The sequence below is a fragment of the Sinohyriopsis cumingii genome, chromosome 17 (assembly GCF_028554795.1).
Source record: "Sinohyriopsis cumingii isolate HCF-2022 chromosome 17, ASM2855479v2, whole genome shotgun sequence".
Taxonomy (NCBI): domain Eukaryota; kingdom Metazoa; phylum Mollusca; class Bivalvia; order Unionida; family Unionidae; genus Sinohyriopsis; species Sinohyriopsis cumingii.
In genome coordinates this window covers 38,007,225-38,025,188 of record NC_142977.1, presented here as the reverse complement: position 1 = coordinate 38,025,188, position 17,964 = coordinate 38,007,225, and the positions used below count along the sequence as shown (strand labels likewise).

Genomic DNA, 17,964 nt, shown 5'->3' with positions numbered 1-17,964 from the left:
TGACTGGGGGTTCAGAGCAATACATCTATTTTTCACTAATTTAACTTCCAACCAAAATCAAGCCTGGGTGGGACTTCTATAATAATTTAAATAGAATATTTGGGAGCATCCCACCCCAACCATAATACACCTACCACAGTTGCAGCATAACAACCCGTCATGCCACAATAATAATATTAACCAAGTTTTATGTTGTTGTTGTTATTGTTGTGGGGTTTAACGCCATTTTTCAGCACAAGATAGGCTATACATGGCGGCCAGTATTAATGGTGGAGAAAGAACCCAGAAAGAACCACCGACCCACGAGAAGCTACTGGCAAGCTTTCTCACATACCCACACTGGCTGAATCCGAGACTCGAACCAGTGCAGACAGAGGTGAGATGGCAGTGATCCGTAATGGAGAACGTTTTAGACCACTCGGAGGCCCCTCCAAGTTTTATGTCAATCCAAACAAAAGTTATTCTGCAAAAATCTCAAAGGGGCCATAATGACCTTGATCTTTGACTTTTTGACCCATATCAATGAGTTTCTTCCATCCCTTAAGTACTCAACAAACTTTGGTCAACTTATGTGGCCTAGAACTAACACAGTAAGAGACCTTTGAAGGGATTGATGATGTACTGACCAAAAAGAATTTCCAGGAATTCAAGGAAAGACCCATTTTTCTTTTAAACTGCAGAGCGCTGAAACCATCTCTGATAATACTGAGAAAAATTTTCAACTTAACCAATGCCACAGCCATACTGAATGTAAGATTGGGACCAGTTTTTATTAGAAATCTTTTGAAAAAAACTAAGTTGATATGAGTTTTTATTTAGAAAGGAGCAACAGTAACAATATTTTAAAGATAGCTGCCACTGTAGTCATACTGGAGATCAGATCAGCACCATTTTCATTTAGTACCATCTAGTAGGGCTGCAACAATATGCCTTAAACCTTATTGTGATATTCCATGTATTGCAATAATACTGCAACATTCTGAAACATTTATATCAAATAATAACCCTAGCACAAATTATAGCAAAATAACATCATATTGACACATCTTCCACGGCCTTTTCCTTCAGTACAAATAAGTAAATATTTCCCCTCACATTTGTTATCCTGCGCAGAGTATGGGCCCAAAATCATCATTTCATAACCTACCAGAGCACTGTCATGATTTCATAACCTACCAGAGCACTGTCATGATTTTGAGAACCAGTTTTGCCTTGTATTTCAATCTCCCAGTGACCTCATTACTCAAACAATATTGAAAATATACCCAGACAGGCAATATATGATATAGTGGTTTAGTGGTTAGGTTTTAAAATCATTTAGTATATATCAGCAACAAAAAAACCCCAAACTACATACAAAACAGACCTTGTAAAGTCCACTGATCATAAAAATATATAAATACATTGTTATATAATCAAGTCCAATTAAATCTTTACTTTGGTCAAGATAAATGAATTATATAAAACGTACAGCTGTACCTAACGATATGATACACAAAGTGCTCTTACAGTGCACTATTTTTAAACTATGAGCACTCCAGTTTACACTCAACATGAACAATATAGTGCACTTTTGAGGCAGCAAACTATAGTGAACAATTCAGTGTACTACAGTGAACAATTCAGTGTACTATAGTGAACAAGGCAGTGCACTATTGTGAATTTGGTAGTATGCTAAATGAACAAGAAAGTGCACCATAAGTGATCAAGGCTGCACAATGTGGTAAACAATGTTATGCTAAAAAAACGGGGCTCAATCTCAAATCACTATGAAGGCCATATGAGGACTAGAAGGGAAGCCTCACTGAAATCTTTTCATAGAGCGATATAAAAGTGTAGCAAAAAACAAACAAAAAAATTAAGAGCAATACAGTATGCTATTCTGTTATACTAAGCAGCAACAAACCAGAAGTAAACAATGTAACAATTACATTTTTATAGAAACTGGTTTGCTGTAAAGAAAAAAAATAGCCCAATTATTTTACAAATTCCAGGTGTCATTTGCAGGCCACAGAAAATAACTCCATGGGCCGCATTTTCGAGACCCTTATGCTAAATAGTAATAACAAGTACGCTCTAAGCACTAGGTCATCGGAGCGGTCAGAGATGCTACATCATTCAGTGATCATTCTTTTCACTGAATTCCTCACAAATTTATTGCTGTGGTCTATTTTTGTTGCAGTTTATTTTCAGATTTTAGTACTGTTGTGGGATTTTAAAAAAACTCATAACTTTACAAGAATAATGTTTCAACATTCTATTTACTGGATAAAAGATTCTTTCAAGTGTGATAATTATTTCATCACAAAAATACAACATGGCTTCTGTGGATTGCATACAATATATCTACATTTGTAGAATTATTTTTAGAAGAAATGAAAATCAACAGACATAGTGTAATAATCAGGAGTTCTCTGCAAAAATCAGGAGATATTATGAAATCGGGAGGTAGGTGTGGAAGGACCCCAAAAATCGGGAGTTTTTTCTTTCTGGCATGATTGTTGACAGGTACGAGTGTTTCACATGCAAGAGAAGTGCAAATTAGAACATATTATATTGTCAACATTCATCAAGTCAATCTCAATAGTTTGTTTTATAAAACTTTATTTGGTTCCCTAGAATCTGTCAAGAAAATATTAAATTACAATTCGCACTGAAAAGATCTGCTATAAAAAATGCTGAATTTACAACTGAATTTTATACAACACTCTATCATAAAATAACTCGCAACTTGAAGTTCATTTAACTTTTTTATTCTGTTTGACATAAATTTGTATTTCTCACTTTTACCAGGCACTTAATTTTATATAACCAGTTTATATTGTCTTTTTCTTGTTAACTGCTGGAAGAGAACCCTAGACACATGGACTAGGAAATACTTTACTTATCAGGATATAAAGTGGCAATTATTGATAATACATGTCTGTCATTCTCATTCATTTGAGTATGGTATGCAATGAAAATAAAATGTTTAGCATCTCATTTACCTACAGCGGTGTAGATTTTGAATTTAAATACCAAGTTAAGATAGTACTGTAACTGATGGTATACCCAAATGACTATGGCACGTTCCTGACAGGTTATAAAATGCAAAGTCACATTCATATATAAAAATGGATTTTTGACCAATCAGAGGAATTTGATCTACAGACATATATCAGTACTTCCAACACAACTGAACATCTAGGAAAATCATACAGTTCAACAAGTATATGATTACTGCAACACACTTTCCCTTTTTCATAAAGAATAATCTGGTTGTTGGAAAGAACAAGCGATTATAGAAATGACAGCAGTATGGTTACAAGAGATTGATATGGGCCTCTAACTGGTGTGATACTTTAGATTTTAACAAGGCTCTTTGATCTTGGCATACTGCTAGACACACTAAATTGTTACAGATTTGATAATACTGCAGTAAACTGGTTTGTTTCCTGATCAATCAATGAAGCAAGTTCCCAAAAATCCAAAGTACAGGGGTCTGTTTCCGGACTACTTCTTTTACATATTTTTTTTTTATCTATGCATTTAACACTGTGAAACATTCAGATGCAAATATATCTGCAAATGACACAATGAAGAACACTGTCAGTAATAGGCATATTTATGGAAGTTTGATGATAGGTCTGTTGATCATAGAGTGATTGATCATAACCCACTGATCACAGGACCATTTGATCACTGGACATTTGATCACAGATCTCATGGATTGTTTGATCATAGACAATCAATGATAAACAAAAATTAACAAAATAAAAATTCACTAAATCACTCAGTATATGAAGCCAATCAGTAGGTCTACCTTGTTGGCTTGTCAAATAAAACTAAAAATGTAATTCAGTGATTGTCAGTTCCTTACTTATTCACTTAATTGCATTATATGATTTTTATAAAATAATTTGCTGTTGGTTTCACTCCAGCAATTTTGAGTAAAAAGTTATAAATAAAATAAGCATTCAGTTTATTTAAAAATGAATTGGTGGATAATTTTCTTAAATTCTTTAACATTTATAATTTCCATATTAATTTAAATATTTCTGACTCAATGGGATAAGATCAATCGTTCAATGATCAACAGGCCATTCATCAAATGCAAGGACACCATTAGACAAATGCAAAGATGAAGCAAAATCAAAATTAAACTGATTTTTCAAACACTGAATTCAAGGCAAAACAGAACAAATTGATAATTAGTGAAGGTAAGGCAAAATGCATGCTGTTAAGTTCATCACTGAAATATAACATACTACAACTCGCTGACCTTGATTAATGAAAATATACAGAAAATGTAAAAGATTAAAAACTTTAAATAAGATATACAAAAAGATGTTCAAGGTAAATCCCTCACCAAAAGTAGCATTACTAAGTAGACTCAGGAATTATTTACCTCTTGGCACCTGCTACTTTATTTCAATGTATATATTTTACCAGCTGTGGACTACTGTACAGAAGATGGCAAACCTCTGCCAAGCACATTATTGGCCATGTTTCTAAACTTAAAAAACTTCATGAATCATACTCAGTGCCAATGTTGATACTTCTTATACAATGTTTTTACAAATTTAATTGGCCTAAATTTTGACAAACGCATGGACTATCAAATAGCAGTAGTGATGTACAAATGCACAAAAGACAACTTCCCTCCTATTCATCAGAACTATTTCATCATAGTAAGTCAATCCAAAAATATGAGATCCATTTGTTATTAAAATCTGAAATTACTGAACAATTCAATGCTACTTCCTGTCTACTGGTACATTAATATGGAACTGTCTGCCTATGAGCACAAGATAGGCACAGGTATTACAGGTGTTCAAATACAGGTATCTACAACACACAAAATATACTTGCAATCTTTGCACATGTTTATAATGCTACCATGTTTAAAATAATTTTCATATTTTTTAAATACTATTTATGTATAAAATATCAAACTTCAGTGCATCTATGTATGTGGGTGTAGCTTTGTGTGCTCATGTCTTGTAGAGTATTTGTGTGTGTATTCATTTTATCATTTTTAATATTTTTTGTTGCTTTTTTAATCAAATGCAGAATTAGAAATCTCGTATTAGCAGGCCTTCAATGAAGAATAATATTTACTCACAGAGTTACCTAAAGTAGTATTTGCTCAGAGTTACCTAAAGTAGTATTTACTCAGTTACCTAGAGTAGTATTTACTCGGTTACCTAGAATAGTATTTACTCACTCAGTAACCTAAAGTAGTATTTACTCACCAAGTTACCTAGAGTAGTATTTACTCAGTTACCTAGAGTAGTATTTACTCACAGTTACCTAATATTGTATTTACTCACCAAGTTACCCTTACTAAATAAAGTAGCATTTACTCATCAAGTTAACTTCACATAATAATGGAGTATTTGCATATTATCTGATTGTACTGAGCAAACAGTTCATTTCATTTAACACAAAGTAAGATGGCTACAATGTTGAAACATGTGACTGGCTTAGTTTAGTTAATGCATGTTAACATATATCCAGTGTAAATGAACATGCATGTTTAACACCTGGTGTTAGCAGTTGTGCATGTCCAGGTGGTGTGTTGCATTATCAAAATATGCAGCAGTACAAAACAATATCACATTCATCATAAGGATGCTGTACCTAAATTGCTGGAAACTGTAAATTTCATAATAATAAGAAAAAGACATTTAGCAAATAGAATGATTGCAAGTTGAACGAGGTGTGGTATATACATTTTGAATAGCTTACATATCAATAGATGTCAGCTGCAAGATTAGAGGAAATATTGAAATTTTTAATTGCTTTGATTAAACTGCATAATTTCAGTTATTTTTTACTGTGTACATATTCAGACATTTTGGTAAACACTGTAGCCTTGCAAAACAGCATAAAAACATGTTCAAACCAGCAGGTGTATGCTATTAATGGATCAAAAAAAACATTTACAAATGAGTTGGAATGCTAAAATGGATTTAAAAATATATGTTTAAAATGGGGTGGAGTACTACAAGAGATTAAACACGATCCCAAACCAGGGGTTGAAGTGCTACAATGGATTACAAAAACACATTTACAAACCAAGGGGTGGAGTGCTAAAAGTGATTTTAAAAAACCACATTTACAAACCAGGGGGTGGAGTGCTAAAATGGATTTTAAAAAAATATTTACAAACCAGAAGGTGGAGTGTTAAAATGGATTAAAAAAACATATTTACAAACCAGAAGGTGGAGTGTTAAAATGGATTAAAAAAAACATATTTACAAACCAGAAGGTGGAGTATTACAATATATTAAGACACATTTACAAACCAGAAAGTGGAGTGCTAAAATGGATTAAAAAAACACATTTACAAACCTATGGGTCGAGTAGTAACAGTACATTAAGACACATTTACAAACCAGAAGGTGGAGTGCTAAAATGGATTAAAAAAACACATTTACAAACCAGAAAGTGGAGTGCTAAAATGGATTAAAAAACACATTTACAAACCAAAAAGTGGAGTGCTAAAATGGATTAAAAAAACACATTTACAAACCAGAAAGTGGAGTGCTAAAATGGATTAAAATAACACATTTACAAATCAGAAGGTGGAGTGCTAAAATGGATTAAAATAACCCATTTAAAAACCAGGGGGTGAAGTGATAAAACGATTGCAAAAACACATTTACAAACCAGGGGGTGAAGTGCTATAATGCATTAAAAAAAACCTGGAAGGCTAAGAATTCAGATATTTTGGAAAGAAGTTACCATGGTGAATCTTGTCTCTCTCTGGGCAAGGGTCAATAATATGAAAAAAGTCTAGATCATTAATTTAAAAACAATTATGAAATGTTTCAAGCTATTCTAAAAGCAAATAACATCTCCTGAAAAACATAAAAATCCTCCTATCAGTCAATTCATCCATTCATTTTTTATCCCAGATTTCCAGACAAAACTAATGTGACACTTTATACAAACCAAATTACAGTCTGGGTCATCCCTGTGTCTTTTACTGGGCCTCTGGAAGTGATTGCTTTAATAAAAAGCGCTGAATGTCAAACATGAACAAATCTAAACTCATTATGACACATCTGATTAGAACTATTTGACAATGTATCAAATTTTATGCATGACATGTACACACAATGTATCAAATTGTATGCATGACATGTACACACAATGTATCAAATTGTATGCATGACATGTACACACAATCTCAGAGAATCTAATTCTAACAATGATACACATGATAATATAATAACACTGGCACTTTGTTGTACCTAAATTATCATCACCTCATATTTAATTCAGGTGACTGGGTACACTTTCTCTGATAACTCTGTATGATCAATGTACCCCAAACCCAAACTTTCATTTTCACATTTGTTTGTGAATGTGTTTGTTTTTGATAATTCATATATATGACTTGAAATGAGGATTTTCCCCACTAATCTGCAGAACCACCATGATAAGTTGTTTTACTGCTCCTGCCTAAATTTCACTGATCCTGTTGAATTCAAACTGAAGCTAGTCAAATTTCTAATTCAATATTTTATATTTTATTAGCACTGACTAAAAAAAACAACTGTTTTTTGTAAACGAGACTCATGAAAAGTTAAAGTTCATGTTCAAATGCAAAATACTGTTGTTCAAAACAGCCGTGATTTTCTCTGCTTCTGAGAGACCAACTTTCTGTTTTGGTTTCACACATCCCTCTGCCATTGTGTAAGAAGCTTGCATTGTGTAAATCCACGTATGATTTATGAAAGTTTGCTTGCCTATCAACATACGATATACCAAGCACACTTTCATATTTCTCTAAATATTCAGTGCAGAAAGCATACAATATCACAGCCTTTTCCCCCCCGAGTTGTACTTAAGCCATTTGTATGCATTTGCCCAGCATTCCTGGTACTTTCTTACTATCTTCTCTCGATCATATGTGCATTTGTGCTCTCTCTTGTAATCATCAAGTTTCTATCATTTTGGTGGCAACAGTGTACCTTGCAAATACTTCTATATGTATACAACTGTCACAATATATACTGAATGTTTACAGTGGTTGGTGTAGTTCTAGATTATTCGCCATGTTGGCAAACATGACCTTTCTGATTGGTCAGTACATGTACCAAGCCTGAGATCGTCAGTAATGTGATTAGTACGCCAAGCTAGATCCATGTGCCTGAAGACTGCTTTAACAACAATCACACTGAGTTGCTTGATGAATGGGCAAGTGGTTTAAAACCTTGCTTTTCCATTTGTGCCAGGAGTATTTATTGTATCTTGTCAATTGCATGATGTTGGTAGTTATTCAATTACTATAATAAAGAGATCAAAAACGACCATTAGAGAGAATACTGACAACTTCTGAAGTTCTGAACTGTGATGAAAGTGAAAGGTGGCAAGCAGTAATTTTTGCTGCCTGATGGATTAGTGCTGGGTTTGACTGATCCAAATGCAAAATTACTCACCATGGGATATATATATATATATATATATATATATATATATATATATATATATATATATATATATGTATATGCAATTGTAGGAATATAATGATCTTTTGTATTCAAGACCATACGAATCAATGCTAAGAAGCTATGGCTGGTGAATCTGCCAAGCCTTTTGGCTATACTGCAGTTCCATCATATCCAGGTGGCTCTATTTTTTCTGAGTACACTGTCAGGAGCTGACTGAATTTATTATGACGTTCTAACTGTTCAGCCCCGACTCCTCTTGATCCCCACAGGAATCGTAAATGAAATTCTGTTTGAAACATTTCAAGTTTCTCTGGATCAGTTTGCAAGTCACCAATCACCTTCTTGGCAAAATTTCTGTATTCTGTGCACTGTGTTGTGATGATTCTAGCTGTATCAAGATGAAGTAACATAATATCCAAACCACAGAGGACATCACTGGACTCCCAGGGGAGGTAATTTGTGACTGAGCTCCTATCTCTTTCCAGTAAGAGTGCAAGAGGCATAATGTTTGGAATGCTGATATCCTGCAGAGGCAGGCTACTTCCATCACTCAGGGCCCGCATCGCTGGCCTCAGCTTTGTGTCAAAAGTGTAGGCACTGTTGGTGTGATTCTGACGCAACACCATCCATGTATCATGCAAGCGCTGAATCTGAAAAATACAGTAAATACATGCGCTTAAAAACAGATAGGCCAACTCAGGAATCCTAGCATAAATGTTTCAGAACCTAGATGGTACATCCAGAATGGATAACATATTTGATTAGGGACAAAAATCTTAAATCAAGTTGCATCATTCTAGAGTCTATACATAACTGTCACAGCCAGTGACAGTGAAGTCCAGGGCAAGTAAATGGTGTCCTCCAATTCAATAACTTTGAACACTGTGGTTAAAAGTCAATGTAATCAATAGTTTTTCTTCACACATTACCTGCATCTTTTTGTCATATAAATTTTTACTGCCAGTTTTCAACGATTTACACTTTCATCATTTGGTTTCTTGTTCAAGACATTCCATTTTATTCATAGTAAATTATAGTCTATCAAACTGGCACTGAAGTACTTTCAAACTCCTCTCCAGTGACATAGATAAACAAGGTCCTTCTTTGATTTATGCTGTCTGATCTTGGGTCAGGCACATTCTGAATGACTGAATCAGTTATTTTTAGCCAAAAAGATGACAACTTAAACTGGAAATGTACTTCAAGGCTTAAAATGTCTATATTTTCTGTTAAATTTTGTGAAATCCTTGAAATCTGAGGCAAATTCAAGAAGACATTTCTCCGTCGAATATGTTCCCCAATCGCATTACATTAGGAATGTTCGCCTGCTACCTCAAAAATCCAGCTGTAGTAAATGATGAAAATTGTCTTTTTCTGTCTATTTCAATAGACATTGGACAATAACTCTTGCTCATTACCTCCCCTTGGCATCACCGGGTGTTGCCAGTTTTTAGCTTCGCTACTGTACTGGATAACATTATCCACTTTATCCTCTGACCATCCAAGCCATTTTTGTGTTCTGACTCATCCAACGTTCCTTTTGGATTTATTGTGTGGATTAATCATTCTGCTGCAGGTTGTATGCATTCTTTCTATACATTTTCTGCCAAATTTAAGTGATTTTGTCACTTTTAGGAACTTTTTCATATTAAGACCACGTCACAGCATGCTATCATTGACATCTGCAAGATCAAATTTTTAGCATGACTTTGACTTTTTTCGCTTGCTCTATTTCTAACAGAGTTGGTTTTAGTGAGTTTTTAACATGCTGCATTGCTAATTTATACTTTGTTGGGATGGACAGAAGTCTGACTCATTTTCACAAGAAATGGATGATCTAAAAAAAGAAAGATCATTCCTGCCTTGGAGAAGAACAGAACTTACCATGCATTTCTGGAGGATGTTGTCCAGGTACGCTGCCATCGCTGTAGATGATGTCGACTGGAACAGGGAGACAATGAAATCCTTAATCTGGGTAAAAGTCCAGGGGCTGATGTTCAGGACAAAGGAAAGAATGGTTAATTGATCAATGGTGTCATGGCAAGTGAAACAGAGAAACTTGTGGGATATGGGGTGGATAGGGACAAGAAAGTATGTGCCAGTCAGGTTGAGACTGACGGCGTACTCACCATTCCTGAGGGAGAGGTGGATTGCCTCACCATCTGTCTTGAACTTTGGAGGTGCAATGAATCAGTTGAGGTGACTTAAGTTGATGATGGGCCTCAGCTTGCCATCTGCATTCTGAATTAGAAACAGACAAGAATAAAACCCTGGGAATTGTGGCTTTAGCACAATCTCCACTGCCTGTTTTGCGATGAGCGACCATGTCTCCTGTTGAAGGAATGCATCCCTTTCCCAATCTACTGGGACTTCTGTGAAGAGGAGAGGAGAGGGGAGGAGGTTGATGAATGAAACCCAAATCCCCTCTGAAATGACCAATCACCCATCCATTCTGAGGAAGGAGGGAGATCCAGTGAGCCCAAATACAAGAGTCAGCTGCCCACAGGTAGGCTGCCTGCAAGGGGGGGAGGAGGGTGTGTACAGTTTAGAGGCTTAAAGGCAGAGAAAGCCAGTTTCTTCCCACCTCTGTATGATTGCCTTCTATGTTGGCTAAGCTGTGGTCTCCTGGCATGGGGTTGGGATCGGTATTGGTGTACATCTGATTGAGGAAATCCCGTCTTGGGGCTGCTCAGCATCCCTTTGCACTGGTGGGGGCCGAGTGTCCAAATACTTGTGCGGGGGAAGCAGTGAGTTGGAGGGTTAGTTCCTGAGCTGCCTGCCTCCGGACTTCTTTGATTCTTCCTCCAAAAAGCAATGGTGATCCAAATAAGGTGATCTGTAAAGCAAGAGTATGGTGTAGTTTAAGCAGCCTTGACCACAGACATGCATCCCATTGGATTGGTCTAAATTGTCCAAAGCCGTCAGGGCACTGGCCATAGTATGGTGAGCCATTCATTTATAGACTGGAGCAATCCCAGGCATAGCTATTGTTGGCTTGTTTTGGTGAGCCATATGATTGCCAATGAGGTCAAATCTAACATAGTGGATGTTACGATGATCTTCTGAATCAGCTTAGACATTGTACTGAACACATTCTAATCCACTTTGTAGTACAATGGAGCCAACATTTGGATGGCTGTCAAATTCTAGTAGAGAGCCAGAAGGTCCATACTAAAAGATTTGGAGAGTGTCTGATACCAGTGAGGGCAGGAATGCACTGGAACCTGGCTCTCTGAGAACACCTTAGAGTTGGCCAGGTCACCAATCTGACCCAAAAGCCAGTCGTTAATCTCTTTAATCATTGCCAATTGGGGAAGGAGACAGAAAGATGCGGGGTGGCGAGTGTTCCGAAATGGCCAACACCCAATACATTTCCTCATCCAGGTTGGCTTGTAGTTCTAAATATATCATGCTAGGTAGCATCAACGACTCTAGCCAGTCATATTTGGCAATGTCACTAGATTGCCCTTGAGGGTAGGCAGTGAGCAATCGAAAGTCCAACTTAGCTGGCACTACCAGCTGGTGAGAATGGTATGTGGTCAGTCTAGGTGCTGGTGGCTTAAAAGCTGGTCTGGAAATCACCGGTACCAGCTGCTCTGAAGGCCTGGCCAAAGGGACAGATTTCTCATTTAAATCTCTGGTATAGTAGTGATAAGATGTTGATGGCATGGCTAGACTATGATATAAGTATGAACTATTTGGCTGGACCAGTTCAACGAAAAGGTCCCCATTCTGGGATGGCTGCGATGCTGGTGTTGGACATACAGCAGGTGATGTTGGTACAGGCAGTGATGGCTGGACAGCCGGTAACGGTACTGAAGTATTAAGATCTGGCATTAACCCTGAAGGCCATGAACACATCCGGCATTAATCTTCCTTGATTTATTCCATCTTTCCAGCCTTGCATTGCCAAAGGGACTATGCTTTGAATATGCATTTCATGCATTAGTAAACATTTCTCCTGAAATGACATAAGAAGAGAAAACAAGGCATAGATTAGCAAATCAGTATCATAGTTGTTCTTGTTGTTGTGGGGTTTAATGCCATTTTTCAGCACACGATAGGCTATGCATGGCGGCCAGTATTAATGGTGGAGGAAGAACCTGGGAAAACCTTGGGAAGAACCACCGACCCACGAGAAGCTACTGGCAAGCTTTCTCAAATACCCACATTGGCTGAATCCTAGACTCGAACCCACACAGACAGAGGTGAGATGGCAGTGATCCATAACGGCAAGCGCTTTAGACCACTCGGCCACTCGAGGCCCCCAGTATCATAGACAGTGTATATTTAGTATAAACAAAACAAGAGTCATGCTAGACTTCCATTCTCTTTAGTTGCATATATGTTAAATCACATTCTGCTGAAATGACACAAAAACAAAAAATTAAAACAGAAACTAATAACATATTTGAAATTACTAAGTCACTAAAACACAGCTGTAACTAAAAGGTAAGTGACAATGGTATATCAGAAACCTATAGCCCTGTTATGAACTTATGCACAATGCTTAGTTAATAATTAAACAACAATTCTATCAAAACAGCATGAAATACAAATAAACTAAGCATAAATATCAAGCAGCACTTTAGAATTTCACTAATATGAGCTACATAACAGATGGAGTAAGCAAACAAAGTCAAAGGCATGCTAATTCATAATGACCTTGCATAAGATCAATGATAGCATGGTGGGATGGGGTATAAAAAGACAAAGTCCCGAAAGGTGACGAAAATCACACAAATTGGCCAAAATTTTAAATTATTGCATATAACCTGCAGTAAATTGATAAATCCACGCAATAAATCCAAAAGGAATGTTGGACGGGCCTTAAAGAACACAAAAACGACTGGATTGTCAGAGGATGAGCTGTACAACATGTGCTCTGTACCACATCAGAGCTCAAAACTAGCACACCTGGCGGTGCCAAGGGGTGGTAATAAGCAATAGTTACTGCCCTTCGTCTATTTGAAATAGACAGGATAAGATGATTTTTGGCTTTTAGCAGGGCTGGGTTTGCAAGGTAGCAGGCTAATGTTCCTAATGTAATGTAATTAGGGAACGTATTTGAAGGAGAAACACACTGAATATCTGAGTCACCTGAAAAGAGCTGCACTATGAGCTTTTCCATTCCAGGACTTGCCCTCATTTAACTTTAGCATTTACTCATTATCTAACATGTATTTATTATGATGAATATATATATATATATATATATATATATATATATATATATATATATATATATATGTGACTGACCTTTATCCACAACAGAGGGTAGGAATTGGGTTACCTTTATTAAAATCTAAAAACCACTTTTACGGACTTTACTCCAAAAGTAAGGGAATTGTACCAAATTTTAAAATAAGCATCCTGGAAATAAAGTCTTTCATTCTGATATAAACAATTTGAAATCTAGTATTAAATATGATTGTCATAACTAAAGGTAGTTACTAAAGGGCCTCTTTTTGCCCAAAAATGTAAAATTTTCAAAAATGGTACTGCTCTGATAATACCATGGGAAAAAATGTATCAGTATTAAAAACTTACATTGCAATTGATTTTCTGAAGATTATTTGATATGTCATATGCACATGCTCATGACATCAGGTATGACTATAAAATAGCTATTTTGTGCTAAAATTTTAGCTGTTTTTTAAAAAAAATAAGGTGTTCCACATGCAGCAACCAAATTCAGATTTTTGCCAAATACAAGGGTATGTGTGAATAACCTTTTACTAGAATCTCGTCTTGTTCCTGCATGTGGACCATGTGAAAAATGAGAAAATTTGATTGCATCAGCATTCATTGGTACCTTGCATCTCTACACTGGGCAAATATTAAATACACATAATCTGATGTTTCTGCTACAATGAACACATCAAATAATTTTGACATATAGCAAAATGTTGATATGTCCACTGTGACATTAATACAATATATATGGTAAACTGAAATAATGAAGTAAACATTTAATTTTGTTCTTAAACTTTTGTGAAAGCTGCAAATTTTGCCAAAGTTTTTGCATTTTCAAAAGACCTCGCCAAATACCAGCGCAACTGTGAGCATGATTTAGTTTTTGACAGAAGACACTTTAAAAAAAACCAAATCTAAAACATTTGCAGATTTCAAATGCATTCTCATATCCATTCTTCAATGAAAAAACAAGACAAACCATGTTATTTGCCCACACCTTATGTCCCTTGCCATATGGGCAACACAATTCCAGTACAAAGTATCCCAAAATGCCCTTCTCTCCTCTTTGTTGCATGTCATTGGTATTATTTTGGCCTTTCTTGTTTTGGGATATTCTGATTCTTTAAATATCGGGATGAGGGTAGTTAAATATAGAAGAGATGCATGGATGATGAAGGAAGTCGACCCACAACAACAACAACAAGAAGCAGCTTACATATTATTTTACTAGTGGGGTCTAAGAGATAATGGAGTGATGATAAAAATAATAATACAATGCATCATCCCAATTTGATGAATTACAAGCCTTAACAGTATTCTCTGCTGAAGACTAAATTTCTACTTGCATGAACTCATATTGATGTGCATGCAATTTTGGGCATTTTTTACACCAGAAATTGTGCTGACTTACCTGTTTAATATTTCTAACATTAATATAAAACTGGTGTACATGTACTTCTTTTCAAGGTTTAGTTCTAAGTTTACTTTGCTTAAAAGAAGAAAATTGTTACCATATGTTACAATGTCAACTTGAAACTCAATGCCATATAACCAAAATTTATTTGAAGTTCATGGGTTTGGGAATACAAACCTCATAAAGATAAAATTCAATGGTGTATATCTGTATATTTTTAATGCACCGTCCTTAATTTGCAGATAATTTAATGTAAAAGACCATCTGGGGATGTAAATGCAATAATATTAAATGATTTTCTACAGAAACAAAATTTAGAGATGTTTCCTGATTATTAACAATTGAATATACACAAGATTTTGGGACAAATACCATGCAATTAGAAGAAAAAAAGAGATAATGTAGCTTTCCATTTCAGTAAGACACAGTAATGACGTTGGTGATAAGATCATGGGTAGGGGAAGCATTGCACCCTGGAACAAATACATTTATATTAGTCTGTCTTATAGTAATATTTGTTTTTTCATACCATCCATTTAAGAAACCTATGTGATATATAATAAGAAAAGAGTTGGCTCTTCATATTGACAATAAATGTATCAAACGTTATATCCTTGGTCGGTAATAAAACTGTGCTATACATGTTGAACAACTGCCTCGCATGCCGTATAGTTTACAGCTATTATACTCTCTCTCACTCTCTAATACAATTGATAGAAATATATAAAAATGTCCAATTTATTAATAATGACAACTTTTCCCCCAAGCAATGCATAAACAAAATGGCTTCCATTGCTTATATTTTTAACATTTCTAATTCATCATTTGGCCAGAATTAACATACAATGTATATTCACTTCATTTTTTGTGTGAAAAATTATCAACAAATGCATAAATTGTCTTTTCTGGGGCAATTCTGGCAAGAATAAAACAGAAAGTCAGCGCTAAACATATTCATGCACAAAGCATTTTGAATGATGAAAATGGGTGCCAGAGGTAATCAACCAAACCTAATGAAAATATATGCATCATGAATACACTGTTTAAAAAATAAAGTTTTATAAGTCTCGTCATTGACTGCATTCAAATACATAATTTAGGATATATATATATATATATATATATATATATATATTTTTTTTTCTTCAGCAATTTGCATGACAGAAGCTTTTTAACCTACACACCTATAACTGATGAAAACAGGTTCCACTACAGAGAAAATCAAATCCAATTTAAAAGTTTAATTTCCTTTATTAAAAATGGGCCTGGATAAAAATCAAAGGCACTTCTGATTTTAGTATCAGTGCCCTCACCTGACAATGGAGCATCATCATTTGTACATATTTTAAATGCCATCATGCTTTCTGCTAAATCTGGTTCTTGGTCTCACAGATGAGTGAGCTAAAATCGAAACAACGTTGAATGTCTTTTCTGTGTGGACAACTGTTCAACAGACTGAACAAACTGATAGCATGGTGTACAAGAGACTTTAAAATAAATGATGCCAATACACCACCAAATATTCCCATCAATAACATAAGGATTTTGCATAATGCCAATTCTTACCCCTTTAACCTCAACAAGGCAGCACGACACCTTACAGCTCTTCCCAAAGGCTTAGACAGGGTATGGTACTGCAGCTTCTACGATGACAAAGATGAATTTGAGACTTACTGAAAGAACCAAAGCTACTTCAACCACTATTGCCCTTATCTGATATGGCCTGCATGTTTGCAGTAGAAGGTTGTAAATACTGTTATTAACATTGTTGTTCAGATGGGCTACCTTTGTAACATATACATCCAAACCTACCATAATCAAAGGCATGAAGGCATCAATAAGAAAGCAGCCAATAACCATTTGAGAACACACACATACACAAGAAGTAACAATTGTCCCCAACTAAATAAATAAAAAAAAGACCAATCCAAGTGTATGACTTGACCACACAGTAGACTGGAAGCATGAGATTCATTTTCTAATGCCTAAATTGTCATGGCCAACAAATAAATTACCATGAACCTTAATTAATTTTTAACCAAAGCCAAACTGACTAACCATTTACCTGTACTTAATTTTTACAGGTAACATATTATTTAGCAAAGTCTGTATGTGTCATTTGTCCATCCCTATTCAGAGTATCTCTAATTTCAAATATATATTCTCCACAACCCAGGAGATCTCTTTCTTTACAGTAATTTTTAAATGTATTATAGGCAAATACTGATGGTATGCATTATTTGCCTGTAATGTCTCATAAATCAACTGCTTATGGGCCAAATATGAACATTCTTTATACTGATCAGCTATGTGTGAATGGTGTTAGCCAATTTTTTTGGTTTCCATGATTTCATCCAAAATCTTTGAAATGTCTGCCATGTTGCTTTTAAACTTTTAGCACACAGACATGTTTAAATATTTACATACATTTTTATTACACAGCAGACAGCCTACATTATACAATATCTAAACATTATGCATCTAGTTTAGCGAGTTGTTATTAATAGTAAACAGATTTGTCTGTACTGACCGATTTTAAGTAATGGAATATACTGGGCAGACTGGTTTACCAATTAACATCTGCTAGTTAACAATCAATAATTTGTTCTAATAGGATGGGTCTTGGCTGAAAAAAAATAGAAAGTTGAGTTCCCAACAACACTGGTAATATTAACTGCTGTTAGAAAATACCATATTGTGGTAAGCCCTTGAAGACTCATTTTTAAGTAATTGATGTAATGAAGACAATCCTTAAATTGGTCAAATGCTCATGATGCGAGTCGGTACTCCTGTTTTCTATATCCATGCAGAAGGTCTGTCTGCAAGTATATTTACATGGGCAGACAGCCTTATGCATCATGAAAAAGCCACTTGGTTTCCATCACTCCACAAGTACACAGTTGTGCTCAC

General features: G+C 35.4%; 1 protein-coding gene across 1 annotated transcript in view; it reads right to left on the bottom strand.

The window, feature by feature from the left end:
- Positions 1 to 8,533: 8,533 nt before the first annotated feature.
- The window catches only part of LOC149778447 (breast cancer anti-estrogen resistance protein 3 homolog), a 149,776-nt gene continuing 140,345 nt past the window's right edge, over positions 8,534 to 17,964 (bottom strand). The window contains exon 8 of the mRNA XM_089938478.1: positions 8,534 to 9,094. Within this exon, the coding sequence (XP_089794604.1) occupies positions 8,594 to 9,094 (501 nt within the window). The 3' untranslated portion in view covers positions 8,534 to 8,593. The remainder of the gene's footprint in view (positions 9,095 to 17,964) is intronic.